The 21,024-nt window shown below is 48.7% G+C and overlaps 9 protein-coding genes across 9 annotated transcripts; 4 read left to right on the top strand and 5 right to left on the bottom strand.

Annotated features, from left to right (window-relative positions):
• Positions 1 to 23: 23 nt before the first annotated feature.
• F9C07_4515 (putative glucan 1,3-beta-glucosidase precursor) lies at positions 24 to 1,476 on the top strand (the record flags this gene model as incomplete). The annotated part of the gene is made up of 5 exons (XM_041291656.1): positions 24 to 356; positions 410 to 592; positions 663 to 935; positions 988 to 1,354; positions 1,412 to 1,476. The coding sequence occupies 5 exons, from the start codon at positions 24 to 26 to the stop codon at positions 1,474 to 1,476; spliced, it is 1,221 nt and encodes a 406-aa protein (XP_041144186.1).
• Positions 1,477 to 1,738: 262 nt separating this feature from the next.
• F9C07_4514 (putative MFS transporter) lies at positions 1,739 to 3,704 on the bottom strand (the record flags this gene model as incomplete). Its single annotated transcript, XM_041291642.1, has 6 exons — positions 1,739 to 2,416; positions 2,477 to 2,890; positions 2,971 to 3,169; positions 3,247 to 3,376; positions 3,431 to 3,487; positions 3,545 to 3,704. The coding sequence occupies 6 exons, from the start codon at positions 3,702 to 3,704 to the stop codon at positions 1,739 to 1,741; spliced, it is 1,638 nt and encodes a 545-aa protein (XP_041144185.1).
• A 691-nt stretch (positions 3,705 to 4,395) lies between these two features.
• F9C07_2281598 (uncharacterized protein) lies at positions 4,396 to 6,022 on the bottom strand. Its single transcript, XM_041291641.2, has 4 exons — positions 5,383 to 6,022; positions 5,118 to 5,321; positions 4,644 to 5,066; positions 4,396 to 4,586 (listed from the first exon to the last, which is right to left on the bottom strand). The coding sequence occupies exons 1-4, from the start codon at positions 5,661 to 5,663 to the stop codon at positions 4,457 to 4,459; spliced, it is 1,038 nt and encodes a 345-aa protein (XP_041144184.1). The 5' UTR covers positions 5,664 to 6,022; the 3' UTR covers positions 4,396 to 4,456.
• Positions 6,023 to 6,289: 267 nt separating this feature from the next.
• Positions 6,290 to 9,989, top strand: F9C07_2281597 (uncharacterized protein). The gene is made up of 3 exons (XM_041291655.2): positions 6,290 to 9,111; positions 9,163 to 9,235; positions 9,302 to 9,989. Exons 1-3 carry the CDS (start codon positions 7,414 to 7,416, stop codon positions 9,835 to 9,837), a joined length of 2,307 nt encoding a protein of 768 aa, XP_041144183.2. The 5' UTR covers positions 6,290 to 7,413; the 3' UTR covers positions 9,838 to 9,989.
• A 2-nt stretch (positions 9,990 to 9,991) lies between these two features.
• F9C07_2281596 (uncharacterized protein) lies at positions 9,992 to 11,938 on the bottom strand. Its single transcript, XM_041291662.2, has 6 exons — positions 11,482 to 11,938; positions 11,215 to 11,430; positions 11,123 to 11,143; positions 11,019 to 11,068; positions 10,587 to 10,952; positions 9,992 to 10,526 (listed from the first exon to the last, which is right to left on the bottom strand). Exons 1-6 carry the CDS (start codon positions 11,679 to 11,681, stop codon positions 10,354 to 10,356), a joined length of 1,026 nt encoding a protein of 341 aa, XP_041144182.1. The 5' UTR covers positions 11,682 to 11,938; the 3' UTR covers positions 9,992 to 10,353.
• F9C07_2281595 (uncharacterized protein) lies at positions 11,939 to 13,534 on the top strand. Its single transcript, XM_041291654.2, has 2 exons — positions 11,939 to 12,188; positions 12,246 to 13,534. Exons 1-2 carry the CDS (start codon positions 12,135 to 12,137, stop codon positions 13,461 to 13,463), a joined length of 1,272 nt encoding a protein of 423 aa, XP_041144181.1. The 5' UTR covers positions 11,939 to 12,134; the 3' UTR covers positions 13,464 to 13,534.
• A 195-nt stretch (positions 13,535 to 13,729) lies between these two features.
• F9C07_2281594 (Alpha/Beta hydrolase protein) lies at positions 13,730 to 16,147 on the bottom strand. Its single transcript, XM_041291661.2, has 2 exons — positions 14,122 to 16,147; positions 13,730 to 14,056 (listed from the first exon to the last, which is right to left on the bottom strand). The coding sequence occupies exons 1-2, from the start codon at positions 15,751 to 15,753 to the stop codon at positions 13,916 to 13,918; spliced, it is 1,773 nt and encodes a 590-aa protein (XP_041144180.1). The 5' UTR covers positions 15,754 to 16,147; the 3' UTR covers positions 13,730 to 13,915.
• Positions 16,148 to 16,744: 597 nt separating this feature from the next.
• F9C07_2281593 (fumarylacetoacetate hydrolase) lies at positions 16,745 to 18,528 on the top strand. Its single transcript, XM_041291653.2, has 5 exons — positions 16,745 to 16,940; positions 17,009 to 17,125; positions 17,184 to 17,396; positions 17,498 to 17,993; positions 18,048 to 18,528. Exons 1-5 carry the CDS (start codon positions 16,836 to 16,838, stop codon positions 18,452 to 18,454), a joined length of 1,338 nt encoding a protein of 445 aa, XP_041144179.1. The 5' UTR covers positions 16,745 to 16,835; the 3' UTR covers positions 18,455 to 18,528.
• Positions 18,529 to 18,567: 39 nt separating this feature from the next.
• Positions 18,568 to 20,239, bottom strand: F9C07_2201555 (putative L-kynurenine/alpha-aminoadipate aminotransferase; the record flags this gene model as incomplete). Its single annotated transcript, XM_071509518.1, has 3 exons — positions 18,568 to 19,325; positions 19,359 to 19,971; positions 20,162 to 20,239. 3 exons carry the CDS (start codon positions 20,237 to 20,239, stop codon positions 18,568 to 18,570), a joined length of 1,449 nt encoding a protein of 482 aa, XP_071364861.1.
• Between the last annotated feature and the right edge of the window lie 785 nt (positions 20,240 to 21,024).

Genomic DNA, 21,024 nt, shown 5'->3' with positions numbered 1-21,024 from the left:
CCAGGAACTTTAATCCGATCGAAATGAGGCTTCAGTCATTGATCGTGCTTTTGGGCACTGCCCCATTAGCCCTAGCCTGGCTTCCCACCGACCAGGGGCGAAGTCTCTCGACCTTCACGAATACAAACACTACGAAGATCCGCGGCGTCAATCTGGGATCCCATTTTATCATGGAGAAATGGATGGCTAGTAGCGAATGGTCTAGTATGGGCTGCGGCGACTACAAGAGCGAATGGGATTGCGTGAAAGGTATCGGGCAGGAAGCGGCTAATGCAGCTTTCAAAACACATTGGCAAACGTGGATCACTAAGGATGATATTACTCGGATGGTATCATATGGTCTTAACACTATCCGCGTATGTAATACAGTCATAATAAGAATGTACTCTGTATCTGACACAACCCACAGATCCCAGTCGGCTTCTGGATGTACGAAGACCTAATCAATGATACCGAGTACTACCCACGCAACAACTCAATCGAAGATCTAACCAACGTCTGCCAATGGGCGTCCGACGCCGATATGTATATAATTATTGATCTCCACGGGCTACCGGGGGCTCAGGAGCCGAATCAACCTTTTACCGGTCGGGTAGGGGACTGCCTGTTACATTCATTTCCATTTAGCCATTCTAGTTGAGCATATCCTAACTTGTATGTAGTACGTAGACCCACCGCAATTCTACCAAAGCGACGACAACGCCGAACGAGCATACAAGTTCTACGAATGGATACGAGAGCAAATCCACAACAATCGCTCCGCGTTCAAAAATGTCGGGGCCCTGGAACTCGTCAACGAGCCTCTCCAGAATACGGAGAACGCGGACACGAACTGGATGGTTGAGCATTTTTATCCGTCGGCTATTGATCGCATTCGCGCGAAGGAATCGGTCTTGGGTGTTTCGGATGCGGATGCGTTGCATGTTACTCTCATGGTATGGTTGGTCTTATTGGACTATTTCATGGGGAAGCTAATGAAGTATATAGGACGACAAATGGGACTCAGGTGGTAACCCTACTCGCTCTCTCAATGATACACAGAAGGAGAAGCTTCTGTTCGATGATCACAATTACGAGATCTATCTAGTTCGCAACGCCGAGACGATAGATGATATGATTACGGATGCATGCGGTGATAATCGCACGTCCAATGTTAGTCCGAAGGTTGTAGGAGAGTGGAGTCTGGCATTTGATAATACAGGTGATAACTTCCTGCCCATGACCGGCGATCATGCGAAGTCGTACTCGAAGTGGTTCTCGGCGCAGCAGAGACAGTATGAGGCGCTTGATGGGTGGGTCTTTTGGTCGTGGAAGACGGATACCGTGCCCAATATTGAGCAGTGGAATTATCAGAGTATGTTCTTATCTTACCATTGATAGAGAGTGGTGGTGCTAACTGAAATAATCACAGAGGCTGTCGACGCGGGTATCATTAGCAAGGATTTGAATGCGCAGTATGATCAGAATCCGTGCTAGCTCTGGACGACTTTAGTGTGATCTAGATTAATATTGTCTGGGGGAGGCTTGAATCATATGTGACATTCAATGTATTATGAGTCAGGAATCGTGTAGTGTGCGTAAGTTATGATATACTCCTGACCTATCATATGACCAGAGGTAATAGCAAATGAATAACGAAAATTCAAGTATAGTCTAACGGCCTCCAGACATGAAAACATGGCCATAACAGTGCTAGCATCAGAGAGCAAATGGCGTATCAAATCCTCCACTCTCGCGGTCAATTGGTTTTGTCCTTAGCAAACCGTCCAGTAAAAGCCCGAATGCGCTTCCCCCAGATAAATATCGGGATGCCTACCAGAGACAAAAACCCAGTGAGTGCAGCAAACGTATTGAAGGTGCCATCATAACCATGCAGTTCGATGAAAGGAGCGGTACCATAACTGGTTCCAAAGGAAATGATACCTCGGAAAGCACAGACAATCACCAGCAGTGGACCAGCACGCGCCGGGTAGCTATCCAGCAAGTAGGTGATCGTAACAATATTGACGCCGACGAAGCAGAAATAATATGCCGCTACGGCCCAGGCGTAAACAAACCAGTGGTAATCATATGGATGGGCTCCCCCTTCACCGTATAAAGAACTGGTAAACGTGCCTATCGCAGCTGGCAATATAAGTGGAATCAGACGAGTCTCGGGCTCGTGAAGACCGTTGTTCCGCTTTGCGCGGAACTTCACCAGCCAGTCTGAACTATGACCTAGGAGAGGAAGGGCGACAATGGCGACCACGATCTGTCCACAGTTGATGTAGCTAGCACTGCTGTTGGGCCAATTGTAGGGCGCAGCAGAGATGATGGTGCTGTAGGTCGTTCCAATGGCTACGTTGACACCAATCACCAAGCCGTTGAGGAGGAGAGCCCAAAGTACGTTCGGAAAAAGGAGAAGCTCCGCTGTTTGCTGTGTACAATGTTAGGGTTACTACTGACAGGAGTGCTAGCTTTGATGATGATAACATACCTTCAGCACTTCCCATACTTTGAACCACTCCGGCTTGCCATTCCACAGGCGTAGATCAGACTTGAATGTGCGCGGACTGTAGTTGACAAAATCGAGCTCTGGACGCTCGGTGCAAGGTACTGCCTCCGTATGGTTTGGTTTGTTGTCGTCAAAGCCCTCAGTAAGCACCTCATCACCTGACGAAGACTCTTCCTGGTACGCCGACAAAGATCGCTCGTACTTAGTTTCAGGTAAGAGAAAGAATGTACCGACAAATAGAGCCCCAGCTAAGACGGCACCAAGACCATACCACCATTCGGGGGTAATGGCCTCCGCGATAGGACCGGCGAACAGGACCCATACCGTAGTAAGGCAGACCTGAATAGCCTGCTGACCCATGAGAGCTCTACTGCGTTCATGCACAAAGAATATTTCCTGCGCATTTGTTAAACAGGAACAAAAAATTGTGCTTGTTGAAATAATATATGGAGTATTGAAAAGGGTGCAACACTCACCTGTGAGATCATGGGAACAATCGATTCACTTTGACCCGCAGCGAGGCCAACCAGGATTCTTGCGCCAAAGTGCCACTCGTACGTCTTTGCAGTTGCACATAAAATAGCCCCGACTGCAAGAATAGCAGTGGAAGCCAGCATAACCACACGGCGCCCAACACCAATAGCTAGAGGCATTCCGATCAAGTTACCAATCCCCCTGTAATACAGACCCGTTAGACATTCCTTAGCAAGATAAAATCCAGGTGGATACTGGAATGGCAAAGTATCCCATACATGAACAGAGTTGGGTAGGTCATCAGGTAAGTGATTCCATTATAGGTTACCCCCACCTCTTCATATTGAGGAATATAGAAGCCTAGCAGCCCGCCAAATCCCGACACAAGAGAAAGACCGAGGCATGAGACTGAATGGAATTAGCACGTCGAGATCCAGGCTCAGGTCAAAGTAGGCAGCCTACAAATTGATATGACGACGAGGATGGTGATCTTGCGAAGCATGGACAGATTCAATGGGTCTGAAAAAGTGATCTTGTCAGATAGTGCAATGCATCAGCAGGACTGAGACGACTTACCTTGAGGATCGGCGGTTGGGGTCGGGATGTAGATGATGCTGCCTTCGGTCAACTTCACCGTGCCCATCACCTTGGTAGCCTCGTGCTTCTTCATTTGGCCAGTCTCAACTGCCTCAATGTCCTCCACATGACCAACCGAGCTTTTGTCTTTCTGAGACATGGTAGCTACAATGTGCCCTGAAGACTCTCGAATTCAAGACCAAACGCTCAAGATAACGAGGAAAGAGTAATGTGAACTGGGGTCGAGGGCAAAGGGCAAAGTGATAGTGCCCCAGGTTCTGCAGTGGAGAGCCCACTGTATGTGAACAACATCCAATGTTTATATGGAAACAGCAACGAATGCCATACATACAAAAAGTAAATAAGGTTGACGAATTCCTGCCACGACGAGAAGCAGCTACCCCGGGCCCCCCACATTTTCCGGGGGTTTAAGTCTAAAGACCCCGCCGAAGCCATCTTTCCAATGTTCGGCCACTAAGGTTGCCACCTCGTTCTGCTCCGAGTGAGGCAGGCATTGGTTCGCATCCCTCCGAAATTGTCGATCGCGCTGGAATCTCTCCTCTCTCCTCTGAAACCCAGAGCACCGAAACACGTATTGTCAGGTCTTTGACTAGGTGTTTGAAGCTATTCGCCTCATATAATCCATCGTGGTTTAATAAGGAGAAGAAGTTCAAAGGGTCATGAAGCTATAATCGAGTGGATTTGTGTTTGTGAGGGTATATCGTGTTATCTCAATCCCACTCGACCCAAATGCCATGGACATCAAGGTCGCGCCTTGAATACCTTATTCCTAACATATTACGTATCATGAATTTAACCATGTGAGACTTCGAACGTAGATGAAATCATAACGGTGACCATAACATTGTAACTATCAATTCCAGAAAACTAATACATAAGACATCAATACATTCAGTACGGCTTGACTCCTGCCAGCTTGAGTACCGCGTCGGTCAACACCGGCTTCTCAAATGGCTCACTTCGGTCCTTCGGGCACACCTTGCCATCTCTCATGGGCTTTTCCGCCGCTGGACGAATGTTGCTATAATTTCCATGTATTAGCTGTCCGGAATTTCGTGCCATGATGGAGGAGACTCACCAATGGGGCCAGTGGGTAGTGCCCAGATAGTTCTCGAAGCAGGTCTTCTTCAACTCCAATGCCTTCTCGGTGGCAAAGCGTTTGGGGGTCATGCAAATATACTGTGCGTGACGGATCTGATCGGCTTCGGGGAAGCAAGCATAGTGCATCGTTCGGGAATCCCAGAGGACAAAATCACCGGGTTCCAGGTTGACCTTGATGAGCTCGCACCCCCGCTCTTCAAACCACTTCACATCCTTCTCATGGAATAGGAAGAGGTCCATGTATTTCAGCTCCGGGGGTGGGGCATCTTCATGATCATACTGATCTCGCTTTTGAGCAAAGAACTCATCGAAGAGCTTGGCAGATCCCTTCATCAGCATCAGACCGCCATCCTTGGGGCCATTGGGGGCAAAGTTAATAAGGCCTTGAACAGCTTGCATTCTTGAGAAACATTAGCATATGCACGGCTACGACAGTGAGTAGGATACAAACCCTTTCCGATTTGGGTTCTGATCACAGTGCGGCCATGGGCTCCAGTTGAGATCCTTTCGGCGCGGGAGGGAGATGTTGATACCGTCGAAGGAGCAAAGCAACTCCTTCGTTTCCCATAGCTTTTCGAAAATTTCAATGATAGCTGGCTCGGTGCGTGCTTCCCAGACACTCTTCTCATGAGTGGAGCCGTAAGCAAAATACATTCTAGCAATGAATATTAGTTAGATACTTTCCCCGGGTCTGTCCGAGATAGTGGATTGCGTACCCTCCCTTGAAGCTTACTGGTAGATGCTCTGCGGTCCAGGTGCTCTCATCGTTCTCATCAAAGCCAAGCTCGAAGTTCTTCAACCATTCAATCTGCTTATCGGCATAGTATTTCGCACGCTCCGGGCTGATTACATTCTTCAGGACAACACAGCCATTGCGGTGGAATTCATCACGCCAATCACCGTATGTACGGCCGCTGAAGTCAACCAAGTCCTTGATGGTAAAGGACTCATGGGTTGCTTCGGCAATTTCTTGGATCTCAGTAGTGGTGGTGGACATGGTTCAAAGATTTTCTTTCAAAATTCACAATACTTGGTATTCGATACTGCTCCGAGGACTGTGATGCACTTGCTGATTCAATTTGACGGGGCATTTTGAGAACACTTAAGTAACTGAGCCCTTAACCGGTCACCATGTTAACAATCATCGAAGCGCTCCTTCGGCGAATAGTGCGGGGACAAGCGCCGAGCACGCCGGGAGGAGTCTTGCTAATTCATGGCTCACTTTGAGTACTTGGTTGTGGGTGAACTTTTGGTGTCGGCCTGCTCCGAAGACGCTCGGAGGCTAATTTAGCTCTCGGCGGGTTTTGACTACGTGACCAGTACTGAGCCACCCCCATATTCCACCGAACTTTACCCAGTACTGTGTCCTTAGTGGCCTCAAACCTGGGACAAGCCGAGAACCCTAGTGGCAGTAGTACGCAACTAGTACAGGCGAGGCCATCCCTGAAAGCACAGTAAACGAAGCCTAGCGTCATACTGTTGCTCTTGGCGGCTGGAATGGCTGAAGATCCTGGGGAAATGAGAAGAAGGTACAGAATGAACGGTAAAAGTGACATCTGACCACTTGGATTTCCTGTGATATGGCTTAGAATATGTACTTCTCAATGCTACGAATTGATCTTTCCTTGTTTATGCTTATGTATACGGTTTTCTGCGCCTCTTCCTGTATTCCTTCCAGTAGCTCAATTCTGTTCGCTTTGTAAACTATATACACTGAAACTATCATATCTTAGACACAAAGATAAACCCGAGCTGACATATAAAAGCACATAACCAGACTGTAGCGCACAATTAAGAAACACCAATTGGTATCGAAGGAATTCGGCTTATTCCTGCCTGTCACGTGGAATAAGGTGGAGGTGCCCTAACTGCGAGGGCCTAGATGTCTTGTTGGCAGCCATTCCCTGTCCCCATAGTCAATGACAAATCAGCTCATTGGCTTTGAAATCGGCACATGGACCCTGGGCCTTAATACCTCCTGTTGTTGCTCGAGCTTGCCGTAGCTCTTTAGATTTAGTGTAGGGTAGGTAAAATGGGCCGCATATCAAGACTGTTAGTGATGTCTGAACAGCAAATTTGGTGAGCGAGGTGGATGGATGCATGGTGAAGGGCGTGGGAAAGTGCAAGTGATAGTACCCGTCATCGCTTGGCGAGCGACAGCGATCAGAACCTGTCGCGAGTTTATATTGAGACTGTACTTGGACCATCTCTCAGGAAAGCGCATCAATGGTCTCGTCTTGCCAAGAGTATAGAGCCAGCAGCAAACACCAGGCTGACACCCATAGTCCGTCGAAATTGTACCCACAAGATATTACACGCCTCTTGAAATGAAGCGCACCGATTGGCGCCGAGATAGCTTCGGCAAATGTGGAGGACTGCTATCCGAGGTCATTTGCCACAACCAACGCTAGGGTAAATTCCTGGCGAGATCGGCATTTGAGCAATCTCCTCGCTTCAGGACCATAGCTCCTAGCCAAGATCCTGCGTCAGGTTCCCCCGCATTTTACTCTAATCCCCCGCTTCTGTGGTGGGGATTCCAATCGTGAACCGGCGATTACCAAGACGTGCATTGCCGTTGCTCCTCGCTATCGTCATGTCGCGTACTCACGCGAAGGTGTAGCAATCGTCACACGGATTGCTTCTTCATGCCAATGCTAATAGTCGCGACTGGGTAGTCTCTATCATGAATAGGCCACCAATATGCCTTGGAGAATCATTGTCCCCTCTAGGATACGGCGCAGAGATTCATGATGGACCGACCTCCCGCGGCCAAGCGGCCTCGGTTGTCGATGGCATGTAATATTTGTCGACAGCGAAAAGTGAAGTGCGACGCGGAATATCCAAAGTGTCGCAATTGTCGAGTACGGAATCAGATTTGCGTGACGACTGATCCCCAACGCCCTGGGGTGCCAGGAGTGAGAGAATGGCTTGAGATGCCTGAGAAGATCAATGGGCACGGAGTAACGCAATGTGAAGGATCGCACAAAGAGACAGCGTGTCGCCAAAATGATCAAAACTCGCCGCCGAACACATCTCCCCAGCAGCAACCTCAATCGCAAGAGGGTCAGCAGCCCTCTCCATCTGTCGAGGACAACCTTGCAGATGAAAAGCTCAGCGAACTTTCTCCAGTTCATCAGCCTTTCGACACGTCGCTCAATGTGGAGCGTGGAACGAATCGGATGAAAATTTTGGGTGGCAGCAGCTCGCAATGTCTTGCCAAATCCTTAGATGTTTACTTTGAAGCTGCACGGTTAAAGCCAGTGTCGGCTTCTTTTAGTCACGGCATGAGACATGCGGAGGAGCTGGACATACCATTGACTCTATCTCTACCACCCTTGCCTGATCGAGATTCTCGCGATCGCTATGCGCGTATATACCTGGCCCGGATTCACCCTACATATCCCATCTTCTCACCTCATGCGTTTCGCGAAAGTATGGCGCAGCTTGCCACGATCGCCGATTACAGGCACCTCCCTCGGGATAATGTTCCTGTACTCGTGCTTGTCTACCTTGTCGTAGGATTGGGGTCGGACGAAGAGGCTCAAAGTGTGACCGAAGCCGGGGAGAAATATCTTCAAGCGGCGGCCGGGCTCGTATCTCATCTCGTCGCAATACCATATCTACCCACAGTGCAGGCCCTACTGGTTCTGACGCTGATGTATAGAGGTCGAAATCAGGAGGGACTGGCGTGGCAAACCTTAGGCATGGCGATCCGCATCGCATACACACTGGGAATCCACCGACCCCAGACAGGGCCCGCGCTGGCCACATCCAATAACTCACATGATGAAAGGCATCTTCCAACTCAGATCTGGGCAGTTTGCTGCTGCTTGGAAAGGATGATGCAATTAGCATGCGGTCGCCCTTCATCCATTAGTGTCGAACACGTCAATCCCGTTGGCAGTTTGAATTGCCATTCACCTTACCTGCAATGGAATCTAGGGCTAGCTGAATATCAAGGAAGTATCAGTCAGCATATCTACAACTACCATCCTGGCTCGAGAAATGTGCGACAGATACTTCTGGATACTGCCCGACTGGACCGGCTGCTACTCTCATGGGCCAATGTTATTCCCCCCGATCTGCGACCAGGGAGCGATATCTTCTGCCCTGAAGAAGAATACCACATGGCTGCATACCTATCCATGCAATTCCACGAAACTCTTATTGCCCTTCACCGTGCCGCGCTGATAGCGCCGACAGCGAGCTTTGACGCAGAAATAGAGAAACACTGCTCCGATGAACCATCTAAATTTAGGTTGCGTAATGGAGAGTCTATTTGTGTTAACAGTGCCCGAGCAATGGCTAAGTTGACCATCGAACTGTCCGAGAGAGGGACAGCTTCGCGTTTAATTCCAGCTGGGTCCTCGTTACTGGCGTGTATTGTTCTCGCTATCCATCTGATCAAAAACCCGAAATCTCGCCTTCAGACCATGGACCTTGAGGTGAGAACCGTTACTCTGCTATTCACAGACTTTCCTGCTTACGATCGATAGCTCCTGAAACTATGTCTCGAGAACTGCAGTCAGCAGCTAGCCCGTTGTAATTCAGACCCGCGATTCATGGAGGGTATGCTCTCCACCCAATGATGTCTCTATAGTCAATGTAAACACACTGACCTCATGCCATAAATAGGTCTAGCTGCCATGTACGACCAGATAGTCCTTTACCACCGTGTTTCGTCCCCATATGCAGAAAGAAGGCACACTTTAGCCACAACGCATCAATCGGATCAACCTCCACTGAAGGCCCCAATATGGCCACCACGGAATAGCAACCCACAGCCTACATCGAATATCGCCATATCACATAGCACATCAAACTATCCAATACCCCATAGCGTCCTAACCCCTGCCACATACGACGATAGTGCCCCACCAGTGAGCCACATGGGGCATGCAGCATGTAGTGAAGAAGCTCATATTGTAGCATGTCCTCTAGACCATGCTCCGAGAGGGGGCCTGCTTGATTATTCAACGGCAACGGGCAAGGATCAGCCCCACTACCAGCAGGGCGATACAGCTCTTCACGATACTGGCTCCTTGATAGATCAATTGGCCCCCTCCGGTGATGGTTTGAATGAGGTAGACAGACTATTTCCCTTTGAGGGCTACAATGTAGAAGATTTGTGGAATTGGATGCTGTACTTCGATGGACCACAGCCTGCATAGACCAACCTATTTCTAGCAACCTGTCATATATAGCCACTTTAGAGAGATACAAGATTTATTCGATTTTTCTGTCACCAATTCTCATGCCTCATTTTAGGTCACCCCAGGCTCACAGTACAGTCACCGGTAGAGAGGCCTGTTCTCAAGCTTTCTTTTGGGGTAAAGACGGACGTATTGAAGCCATAAGTCAGTAATATCAATTTTATCTTTTATCAACATTGTATCGACCACCAATCGTGGATATATAGATTATAAGGCGGTCTGCTTAAGAGGATCTTGTCCTGACCTTCCTAACCAGTGGCTTTTACACAATCTTCCTGACATTGATAAGCATCTTTAACAGCAACGTAAGTTTCCTTGTCAACAATACCTCAAGGGGTCACCGGAAACGCGAAACTCATACAATTTAACAACCAAATATACATTCGATCAAATCAACCCGCGCGACAAAACTATGTACTAAAACCCTTGAACTACGCTTACTCACGGAGTAGAAACTCTCACCACTCCACCAAGCTATGCCTCTTGCTTGATATACGGAATACCAGTAAGCCGGAAGGCCCGCTCACCAAGCACAGGTTCCTCAACCGGCACCTCGCGAGCCTTAGGGCAAGCAGCACCGTCACGCATGGCAATATTAGTGGGTGCGACATGCTGGGCATTCGGCCAATGCGTAGTACCAAGACGTTCTATATGTGATATTAGAACCAACCCACCACTACGAGTTCCACATATAGGGTCGAACATACTTTCAAAAGCCTCTTTCTTCTTAATCAAATCTTCCTGTGAGGCATCGGCAACAGGCATGTAGCATGTGTAGACAGCCAGGCGATCATTCTTGCCAGTGGGCGGAACATTGTAATGTGGGGTTCGGCTATCCCAGACGATCAAGTCGCCTGGTTCGACGCAGACCTTTTCCCATTCCAGTCCGTGGTCTTTGAGCCATTTCATGCCGTTCTCGGTGAATCCGAACCATTCTTTAGTCCAGGCGGGGATACGTGGCTCGTCGGCCATCTCGCGGTGGAATTGTTCGGAGAACTTGTGTCCGCCTTTGCAGACGATGAGGCCGCCATCGTCGGGCCCACCGGGGTTCAGGTTTACCAAGCCTTGGAGACCTGAATTACGGTTATATATTAGCAAGATATACAATGATTAGGTGTAGTGGTTGGTGAGATACGTACAGCGGAAGCCTGGGGACTCGGGGTCTTGGTCCTGGTGAGGCCAGGGTTTGCTGGACTCGGTCAGCCTTTTCCCTGGATATCGTCGCAGGGACCTGTTTACTTACTTTTCGGGGAAGTCACCACGCCTATGTAAAGATAACACATCAGTTCTAGAACTAGAAAGCTTCACTGAAAGTATTGTTGGCCTGGTACTTACCCCGGGAACTGGACATTGACGACATCAAAAGACACAATCAAGTCCGAATCGTCATATACCTTCTCAAAAGCCTCCACTACACCAGGCTCTGATCGGATATCCCAGACCCACTTCTCATGGGTAACACCATAGCTAAGAATCATACCCTTTTCGTTGATCACAGGAAGCTTAGCCCGCTTCACGGTGGAGGGGTCATCGCGCTTGTACCCCAAGTCACTGCGTAGTATTAGCAAACGGGAACACGAATCCTCGAAGCGTCAAACATACAAGCCCTCAAGGTAGCCATAGAAAGAATCTGCGTATTTCTTGGCCCGCTCTAAGGGAATAGCACCCTTGACCACGGCGTAGCCGTCTCGGTTCAGAGCATCGCGGAAGTCGCCGTAGTTGGTTGGCTTTCCATCAAGGGCCATTCGGCCCTTGGGCTGATTGAGGGTGATTGTCTCTTGCACAGTCGTTGTTGTAGACATTGTGTCTATTGTTTGCAGTAGTCGTCACAGATGGATGTTGTAGTTCTGGTATGTAACTCAGTCATCGACAAGAGGCTAGTGATGCTTATCGCAATCGCTGCATTGCAGTGCCTTTTCTATCTGACCTAGGTGGCACCTGAGCGTGTATAGCTAGTGCATCTCGGAGTAAAAGGCGCGTTCCGAAGGGCTTCCGAGAATTGCGAGACACAACCCCATGATCACCCTTGCCCTATGCGACCAACATTCTCGGGGCAGACCTAGTGTGGGCGGCCGAGTTTAGCGCTTCGGCGTCCACCGAGCCTCCGCCGAGGGATGATCCCCCACGCAATTGAGAATCACGCTGCTTAGGGGCAATCAGAGTACAATGAACTAGCATAAAGATTGACGCTTAGTCTTTCTACCTCGGGGGCCTCTGTGTATTGTGTGGCCTTTGTGACAGTCTTTAGCAAAAGCATGGGTGCATTCAAGATAATCATCGTTGGCGGGGGAATAGCCGGTCTATCTGCCGTAGGTTTCCCTTTCGTTCACCACACAGCAGCACTGGCAGGTTAACAGATGCTCTAGGCAATCGCGTTACGTGGTAATGAACGCGATATAGTCGTCCTGGAACAATCGTCCATGAGCCAAGAAATCGGAGCATTAATCTCACTACAACCTAATGCTTCCAAGATTGTCGAAGACCAATGGGGACTTGGCGCCCGTCTCCGCGAGCAAGGCTCCATGATTGACGAAGCCTTCGAGATTTACAATACCAAGGGTGAGCTACAATCGCAGATTCTCTTGTCCGCTGTGTCATCCAAGTACGGTGCCGATAGAGTTTGCTATCATCGGGTGGATTTACACCAGGCCCTGAAAGAGAGGGCAACATCGCCCGACTACCCTGGCCGGCCGGTGGAGTTGCGACTTTCGAGTCGAGTCCTAGATTGTGATTGTGAGACCGGTACTGTCAAGCTTCAAAATGGAGAGACGATCCAAGGAGATTTGGTCATCGGTGCGGATGGTATCAAAAGTAAACTTCGCCAGGCCGTGCTTGGTGAAGATGTGGAAGCCCGTCCCACAGGTCTATCGGCGTATCGAATGATGATCCCAACCGATGAACTTCTCAAAGAGACGGACTTTATGCAGGTTCTTGACCCTCGGATATGTCGGACCGCCATGGTCATAGGCCAAGACCGCCGCCTCGTTATGGGTCCAGCACGAAATGGCTCTGTCTATGGTGTGGTAGCTCTTGTGCCTGACGAGAGAATGAATGAGTCTTCCAAGGATACGAGCTGGAACACGAAAGGTGATCGCAATAAGATGCTGGATACGTTCTCTAATTTTCCCAAATGGGCGCAGAGACCGCTTCTATCTGCCAAGGAGGTTGGTCTATGGCAACTGCGTGACCTAGATCCTTTGTCCACCTGGTACCGTGGTCGTGTGCTGTTGATAGGTGATGCAGCGCATGCGATGCTTCCTACTCAGGGACAGGGCGCAGGTCAGGCTGTTGAGGATGCCGAAGCTCTAGGGGCATTTTATAAGGGCTTCGAGAAGCGTTATCCCGATCGCTCCTTGAGCGATATCAGTAAGACCAACGAAGATATCTTTAACTGCCGCTATGAGAGGGCTACGACGATACAGATGTACAGTCGCCAAGCAGCGAAGCCGGGTACAGATTCAAGTGAAAAAAGAGTTACAATGAATCCAGCGGAGTTTATGGATTACAATTGTCTTTATAACGGCGCAATGGATTGGAATCGTCGACGACAGGAGCAGGGTTCAGTTGCATCTGCAGCTGCTTAAAGGCATTTTTCCACTGCTATATGTCCGTAGTGAAAATAATAATACAACTTCTCTTGAACTCTATCTTGAAATGTACCGTTAGGGCTTAGTATCTACTCTCTTCTCGGAACTACCGGTTCTTTCACTTTTCCTGTTCCTCTTCTTCTCCACTCTCAAATCGAATATCGGAGATATATTCCAATTTTACCTTTGTCAGTTTGACCTCCTTACGACCCCTGCACTATTTCACTAACTGTTCTCTACTTTTAGACAGCGTTATTTCATGTGTGCAAACGTTCTATTCATTGAAAACGGCTCGACCGAAAACAAGAAACTATATTTCATCAATATCAGACATTCGCATAGTACAACTCTCATTCAATCATCATATACTAGACACCAATAGAAACCAATGGTCCCGTTCCAAAGATGTAGATGTAATTGACAGGGACCCAATTCACGTCTCTCTAATCTCAAATAAATGGAAGGATAACACTGCTGGGATACTCTCCACCAAAATGGACAGTGTGCTTCCCTTTATTAAGCTCATACGCCGGACGGGGCTTGGAAAAGGATGTAATATCCTTCGCAATGCTAGGATACTGGCCGCCAATCTAGGTCAAATACGTTAGTGTATGAAGACCAACAGAAACAGGATAAAGGTCGATATCCAACTGACCTGCAAACTAATAGACTCTCCAGCATCGAAGTCTACCCCCATTGCCCAGATACCGATTTCGAGCTTCGTGACCGTCCCTGGCTCTATCTTCTCCTGCTTCAAATGTGGATGGAAGGGAAATTGCGGGTGTATACTCTTCGTCGAGTCAATCACACGATGAGAGGCACGGAGGATTCCAACGGATCCTAGGTGTAGATTCAGACTCGCTTGGTCCTTTTCAGGGATTTCGGCAATTGACTTAACAGGTGTAGCGTGGAACGGGAAGTTGAGGTGCATCAATGCTTTTCCATCCTTATCTTTCTTGCGTAGAATGACGAACACCGTAAAGTCATCCTGCTCCTCGGCGGACACGTATAGGATTGCTTTTGGCAATCCAATTAAGCGTGAAGGTTTCTCGAAGGTATAATTGAACTCGGCAATGCTGGCTCTGCTCTCGGAATCATATGAGACAGTGGAATAGTCGGTGGTAGCTGTGCTTAGAAGCTGCTGGTTGCCCCCGAGGTATAAGTTCCGGTACTCTGTTGACGGAACAGGGAAGTCCTCTAGAACGATGTTGTCGATGGCCTCACGGTCTCCAAATTGCAAAGCAGACCAACGAACTTTAGGAGTCTTTTCCCAGCCATTCTCGATGCCTTTGAGATAGCGGTCAAAGAAGACAGTGAGTTCTTCCATTGACTCAGGCTCACTATACAGCTCGTACCACTCCTGCTTGCTTCCCCAATGGATCCACTTCTTGTCGTGTGGGATTTCGAGATAGCCACGAACGGAACCCATGGTATGAATCGAGCTCACATCCGAACCACGAATATAAGCTGGACACTGAATCTTCGTCATATCTACTCGCTTGTCGGCCCAGAAAGCATTCGAAACAGGCGATCGGCGGTACATTTCCTCATAATCCTCCAGTCCGGAATTCTCTGGTCCTCGAACGATCCTCTGAGCAATGAGATCAAAATTGCTCATGAAAAACCACCCACCACGGCAGAACTGCTCGCGATAAAGATCGCCCAACCCCTCCCAAGGAGCAATTGCCTTCAATGACGGGGGCTGCTGGGCAGCGATAAACCACTGAGCAATCGCCAGCGCAGAGTTACCGGCCATACCGATGGACCCATTACACCAATCCATGGCAGCGATTGCCTCGACGACATCGTAACCATCTTCCGCATCCTGACTGCCCATCACACAGATCTGCCCGTCGCTATTACCAGCGCCACGTGTGTCCACACTCACGATCGCGTAACCCTTCGGGCACCATGATTGGGGGTCCAGTCCCTCGAACTTTTCCAGGCCGCTTAGGTCGGTCCGCGGAACACAACAATTCCATACGCACATTGGTAACATATCCAATGCACTGTATTTCTTGCCGTAGAATGACCAGCTCAGGACTGCGGGGACCTTCTCGGTTGTATCTGCCGGGCGATATATATCAACGTAAAGTCGGGCGCCGTCGCGGACCACAATTTCGACGTCATGTTCGACCCGAATGTCACTTATCAAGGGTTTCGCGTTGAAGCCGTTCCAGCCTTTAGGAAGGACTTCGGTTTTCCCTGGTTGGAAGTCGACATATCCGTTTTCGCCTACTGTTGGTTTGCCGATCCTCTTATATGCGACTTGTACGGGAGGAGGCATGGTGGGCGATGAATTGGTCAAGCTGGGGTTGACCTCACGATACGTCTATAAAAACAAAAAAACAATTGAAAGGTGTTCTTCAGATGATTGCAATTGAAAGTGTTCTCGGCATTTTCGGTTCCAACATTGGAGCTATATAACATAACAAGACACTAACAAGGTCCGCCGGAGCACAACAATAGATACTTTCTTCCCCGCATGGTGTCTTACAGACCCAGCAGCAATCTGTGGGGGTAGAGCTATGTCTACAGAGACGAGCTGCAAGAGGATCCATTGCTCGGAGCATTTAGCGTGGATTTAGCGCCCGAATTCCTTCGTGGGGTTGCACCGAGTTGGGGCTTTTAGAACATACATCACACCTCGGGGCTGGATTTATGATGGTTTGGCACTATTTAGAAGTAGGAATTATCAGTTCTACTAGGAATCATTCTATTCGTCAACGCTGGAATGTCATCAATTACCCCGCAAGAGAATGATGTGGGGCCGAATTAGGGCTCCGAACCAACACCGTTCATCAGCGACCATTAGTGTCGTTTTTCATGTCAATCGAGGCCAGTTTTGAAACTGACTAAGGTGCCTTAGTTCGGGTCTATATAACCCGTGTGAATTCAGACTAAATACTGCTTTTGAAAGTACACGTTAGTGTTGAGTGTTGAGATTACCCGAGTGGGGTATCCGTGCTCTTGGACTTCGGATGCCCACCGAAGCTCCGATAAACACAATCAGGACCAGCAATAGGAATACGATCTCTACTACGTAAAATATGTTTAAACATCCCTTTTTACATATTATTAAGGTGAATGCAAAATTTAACCTTCTTGATCCTGGGTCCAAGGTAGGATGCAATACTAGTATATATCAGAAAACAACTTCTTATATCGCCAATGGTGCATGGTTTATATAACCAACGCCGGATGTCACTAGACGTTCCCGAACGGTTATCCCGGTTGATGGTGGTCAACAATTGAACCGTAGCCGAATATACTATAAAGCACTGTTGGAATGTAAATGCGGATGTACTCGAACATTTGAACATAGAATTTGTATTAGCTCGACATTAGAAAAATTGCAACACCTTCACAATGACTGTCACATCAAGCTTCGTTTCTCATCCACTCCCCATACCACACGACTCTCCGTTCCCAGTGTCAAATATACCTTTTGGCATTTTCAGCACTGCGGAGGATGTAAGTAGACAGACCTATACCACACTGTATTCCATTCTAGCTAATGTAGCCTCGCGCTATGTTCGTAGCCCACACCACGCCCAGGAGCTGCGATTGGCGACTATGTGATCGATTTATTTCGCGTCGCAAACCGAGGTGCTCTGACTATCGACTACGCCGATGGAGCACAAGATATCTTCCGCGAGGTAAGGAAATCAAGCTTGAAGTCCTTCAATTCTTCTCACTGAAAATATGGTCGAGTAGCCGACGCTCAACCGCTTCGCCGCTCTTCCTCGTCCTGTCCGGTCTAAGATCCGGAAGGACATCCAGGCGTTGATTGTAAACGCGGATTCACCATTATACAATCAGACAGATCAGGCAAAGTTACTCATTCCGAGAGTAGCAGTATCAATGCACCTTCCGTTCTCCATGGGCGGATTCACAGACTACACCTGCTCTCTAGAGCATGTCACCAATGTAAGCGGCATGGCCCTCTGAAGCTTCATTAATCCGAGGCAAAATTTGGAATGTCATCTACGAAAATGTCATTACTAACTAGAGTCTGTGATATGAAAAAGGTTGGTCGCGTAGCAGGCTTCGGCGACATCCCCCCCAGCTTCCGCAACCAACCACTAGCTTACAACGGCCGCGCCTCATCAGTAGTCCCAAGTGGCACTCCAATCCAGCGCCCATACGGCGTCCGCGCCGATGGACTCTACCCCTGCCAGAAACTAGACTACGAGGTCGAACTTGGCATGTTCATCTCGACCAAGATACCCATTGGCGAACATATCCCGGCATCCCGCGCGCGAGACTACATATTCGGCTTCGTTCTGCTGAATGACTGGAGTGCCAGAGATGTTCAGTTCGCAGAGATGATTCCTCTAGGACCATTTAACGGTAAGAGCTGTGGAACGAGCATCTCGACCTGGGTCGTGACGATGGATGCGCTTGAAGAAGCGGGTGCTATTGTTCCTGCTACAGCGGATGTCGCTACGGAGGGGAAGTTCACGTCGAATCCGTTCTTGAAATGTGCGGAGGATGTCTCGATTGATGTGTCGACTTTCATTTCTAGTATGTATTTCCCATGTCGGAGTTCTTGGGAGATGTTACTGATGTGGGATATAGGAGGGGAGAGTCATCGGACGCCGATTAGTAGGAGTAACTTGAAGCATACATATTGGTCACCGTTCCAAATGATTGCGCATCATACCTCGGCTGGGTGTGGACTTGCTCCTGGAGATCTAATTGGAACAGGGACACTTTCTTCATCAGCCAAACAAGCGAGTGAGGATTTGGAGCAAGCGTCAACTGGTCTAGAGCGACTTGGGTGTATTCATGAATTGACGGCGGGCGGGAAGAACCCAGTTCAACTTGCAAATGACTTGTCATTGGTCTGGTTGCAGGACAACGATGAGATTGCATTGGAGGGATGGGCTGGTGAAGGAAATTCTCGCATTGGCTTTGGTCAAGTGGTCGGTAGGGTTGCTCCTGTCGCGGAGGTACCGGATATGGTTACAGCCGCATCTACCTGATATGCCCTTGTATATATGAAGATATAGAATCGAGAGGAGCACTGCCCCAGGGGTGAAGGAACCGTATAGAGAACTACCACGATTTGATTTCTTTACTATTTTTAAAATCTGTCCTATTTGCAAATAAACCCAAACTCCTGTCTCACAGCATCCCCCAAAGCCTTCAAAGCCTGTTCGAATTGTTCCGCAGGAGCAGCCGCAAACGTCAACCGAAACTGCAGTTCGCCATTGGGCTTCTGGTTAGAAGCAAAGAGTAATCCCTTTGTAACCTGCACTCCATTCTCAATTGCATTATTGTTAATTCTCTTAGCGATCTCAGACAGGAAGTCGTCCCTCTCCGCTTCTTCCATCTCGATCCTGAACAAAGGATGCTTCTCCCAGTTCAGGCGAAGCCACAAGAACATACCATATTCCGGTGGGTCCCAGATACAAATATTCCGTGGCAGATGTTGATCGCAAGCATGCAACAGTGCATCCCGCCGGGTGCGATAGGCCGAGGATATATGCTCTAACCAGGAGTAAAAGATTTGATGGCCCCATGTTTGTTCTAGTAGCGACCATAGCATCAATTGTAATGGCCCGTTGACTTTCACAGTAGTGATCTCTTGGTAGGCAATAAACTTCTCAATAATCTGTGTGTTTGCAGTAACCCAGCCTGCTCGTAGACCAGGGGCTAAGATCTTAGACACTGAATCGAGACGGACGACACGGCCGGATCGATCGAGGGAGAGATAGGACGGGAGGTCAGAATTATTTGCTGGGCCTTCTTGGCCGGGCTGATATGCTCCCATCCGAAGAAAGTAGTATGGGTCATCTTCAATGATAATCATGTCATGTTCCTCGGCGATGTCGTAAATGGCTCGTCGTATCTCTGTCTATTGTGTGGCTCCGGTGGGATTTTGACCTGTGGGAACGGTATACAGCACACGAGGCTTAGGCCCTCGAGATAAATCCCACTCACGCAGAGCCTTTCGCAAAGCCTCCGGTGTAAGGCCTTCCCCGTCCATTTCCAAACCCTCGAATCTCCGACCTAATAAATTCGCCCCTTCAATCGCTCCAGGGTACGTGAGTCGCTCGGCCAGAACCGTATCTCCCTTGTTACAGAAGATGCGGAAGGCAATTTCTAGAGCAGCTGTCGACTCAGAGGTCAAATTGACACTCCAGTCTGCATATGATGGATGGTGCATGATATCCACATGCTCATTGAGAAACCGAATGAGGGATGGTGACCCAACTGTCGGTCCATAGTTTAACCCGTTGGATAGGTTGTATGTGTCGCTGTACTCCGTAATCGTACTCTCCGCCGTTTCCACACCAGTACCACTAGATGATGGTGAATGAGGTACCATTCCTCGAAACGTCAAAGATTCCCATGGGTAGAAATCGGCGATTGGTCTCCTAGTTCCAAGAGAGATGACCTTACGACTATCCAGTCGTGCGCCGAGCTTCTTGAGGGACGAGCCAGAGAAACCTTTGCTTTCTGTGCTGAAATGGTGTTGCATTGATTTGGAGAACGGCTTGCCATTGCCGTTGGATAATAGTGACTTTCAAACTTGGTGCTCCATTGGTAACAGCGTTAGGAGCTGGCTGTATTGTAGAGTAGACGACAGATAACGTTGACATTTTGATAGTGTAATGGCTGTTGATGGACTGTCGTAGTGCTTTATCAATGACTCGTGGGACTGAATATATATTCGATTTATATACGTTGTGTTGCCGTTCATACATCTTCGAATCGGAGAAAGGATGAACAGTCGGAGTAATCGGAACGGCTGATAAGGCCATCATAAAGCAGATCACATCATCGCCTAGCCCGGAAAGAAATGTCTCACGTCTTAATTATAACCGAATCAAACAATGAGAAATTAGAGAGGAGGCAAGGAGTCCAAAGATGGGTGCTCCGCTAAATTTTCCCAAAAAGAATAGTCAAAGTCCCACGGATTCTGGCTAAGAAACCCAGTCCAACTCCCATCTACACGGCGATGTGTGACTTGAACGTGAACGGTGTCAATAAACCTTCTAATTGTCTGTGACGCTTTAGATAGCAACGCATAATTTGGATCTCCTTGCTTGATAAATGATCCTGCCTCGATTTCCGCCACGAAGACGGTCAAATCTTGTACCGCTCTGGTCCAGGATATCTGCGCTGAACTTGGGATATCTTGCTGTCGGAACATGGCCAGAAGAATGATTCCAGCTGCTGGTAGGCCGTAATATGCAACCTACTTACGGTCAGTGCCCGGTCATGGTGACCTTGTCCTTACAGAAACAGGTACTGCAGCACACGGAAGTCGCAATCTGATACTGCCGCAAGACACACGGCTTCTTGGCTCTGCCACCTGGCTATCAATCGGGTACATGTTACCCGCGACATTGGGAGCGACGTTGGCTCAGAGAGAACGAACAAACAATCCATAGTCCCGCGCCATCCTTTTCATCGGAGATGGAAGCCTACAGATGACGGTTCAGGAAATCAGCTCAATGATCAGGGAGAATTTGATTGTCATCATTATTGTTATTAATAATGAAGGCTACACAATTGAGCGAGCTATCCATGGGAGGAAACAATC

This window comes from Aspergillus flavus, chromosome 3 (genome assembly GCF_009017415.1).
Source record: "Aspergillus flavus chromosome 3, complete sequence".
In the NCBI taxonomy this organism is placed as follows: Eukaryota; Fungi; Ascomycota; class Eurotiomycetes; order Eurotiales; family Aspergillaceae; genus Aspergillus; species Aspergillus flavus.
This window is presented reverse-complemented; position numbering and strand designations above follow the sequence as displayed.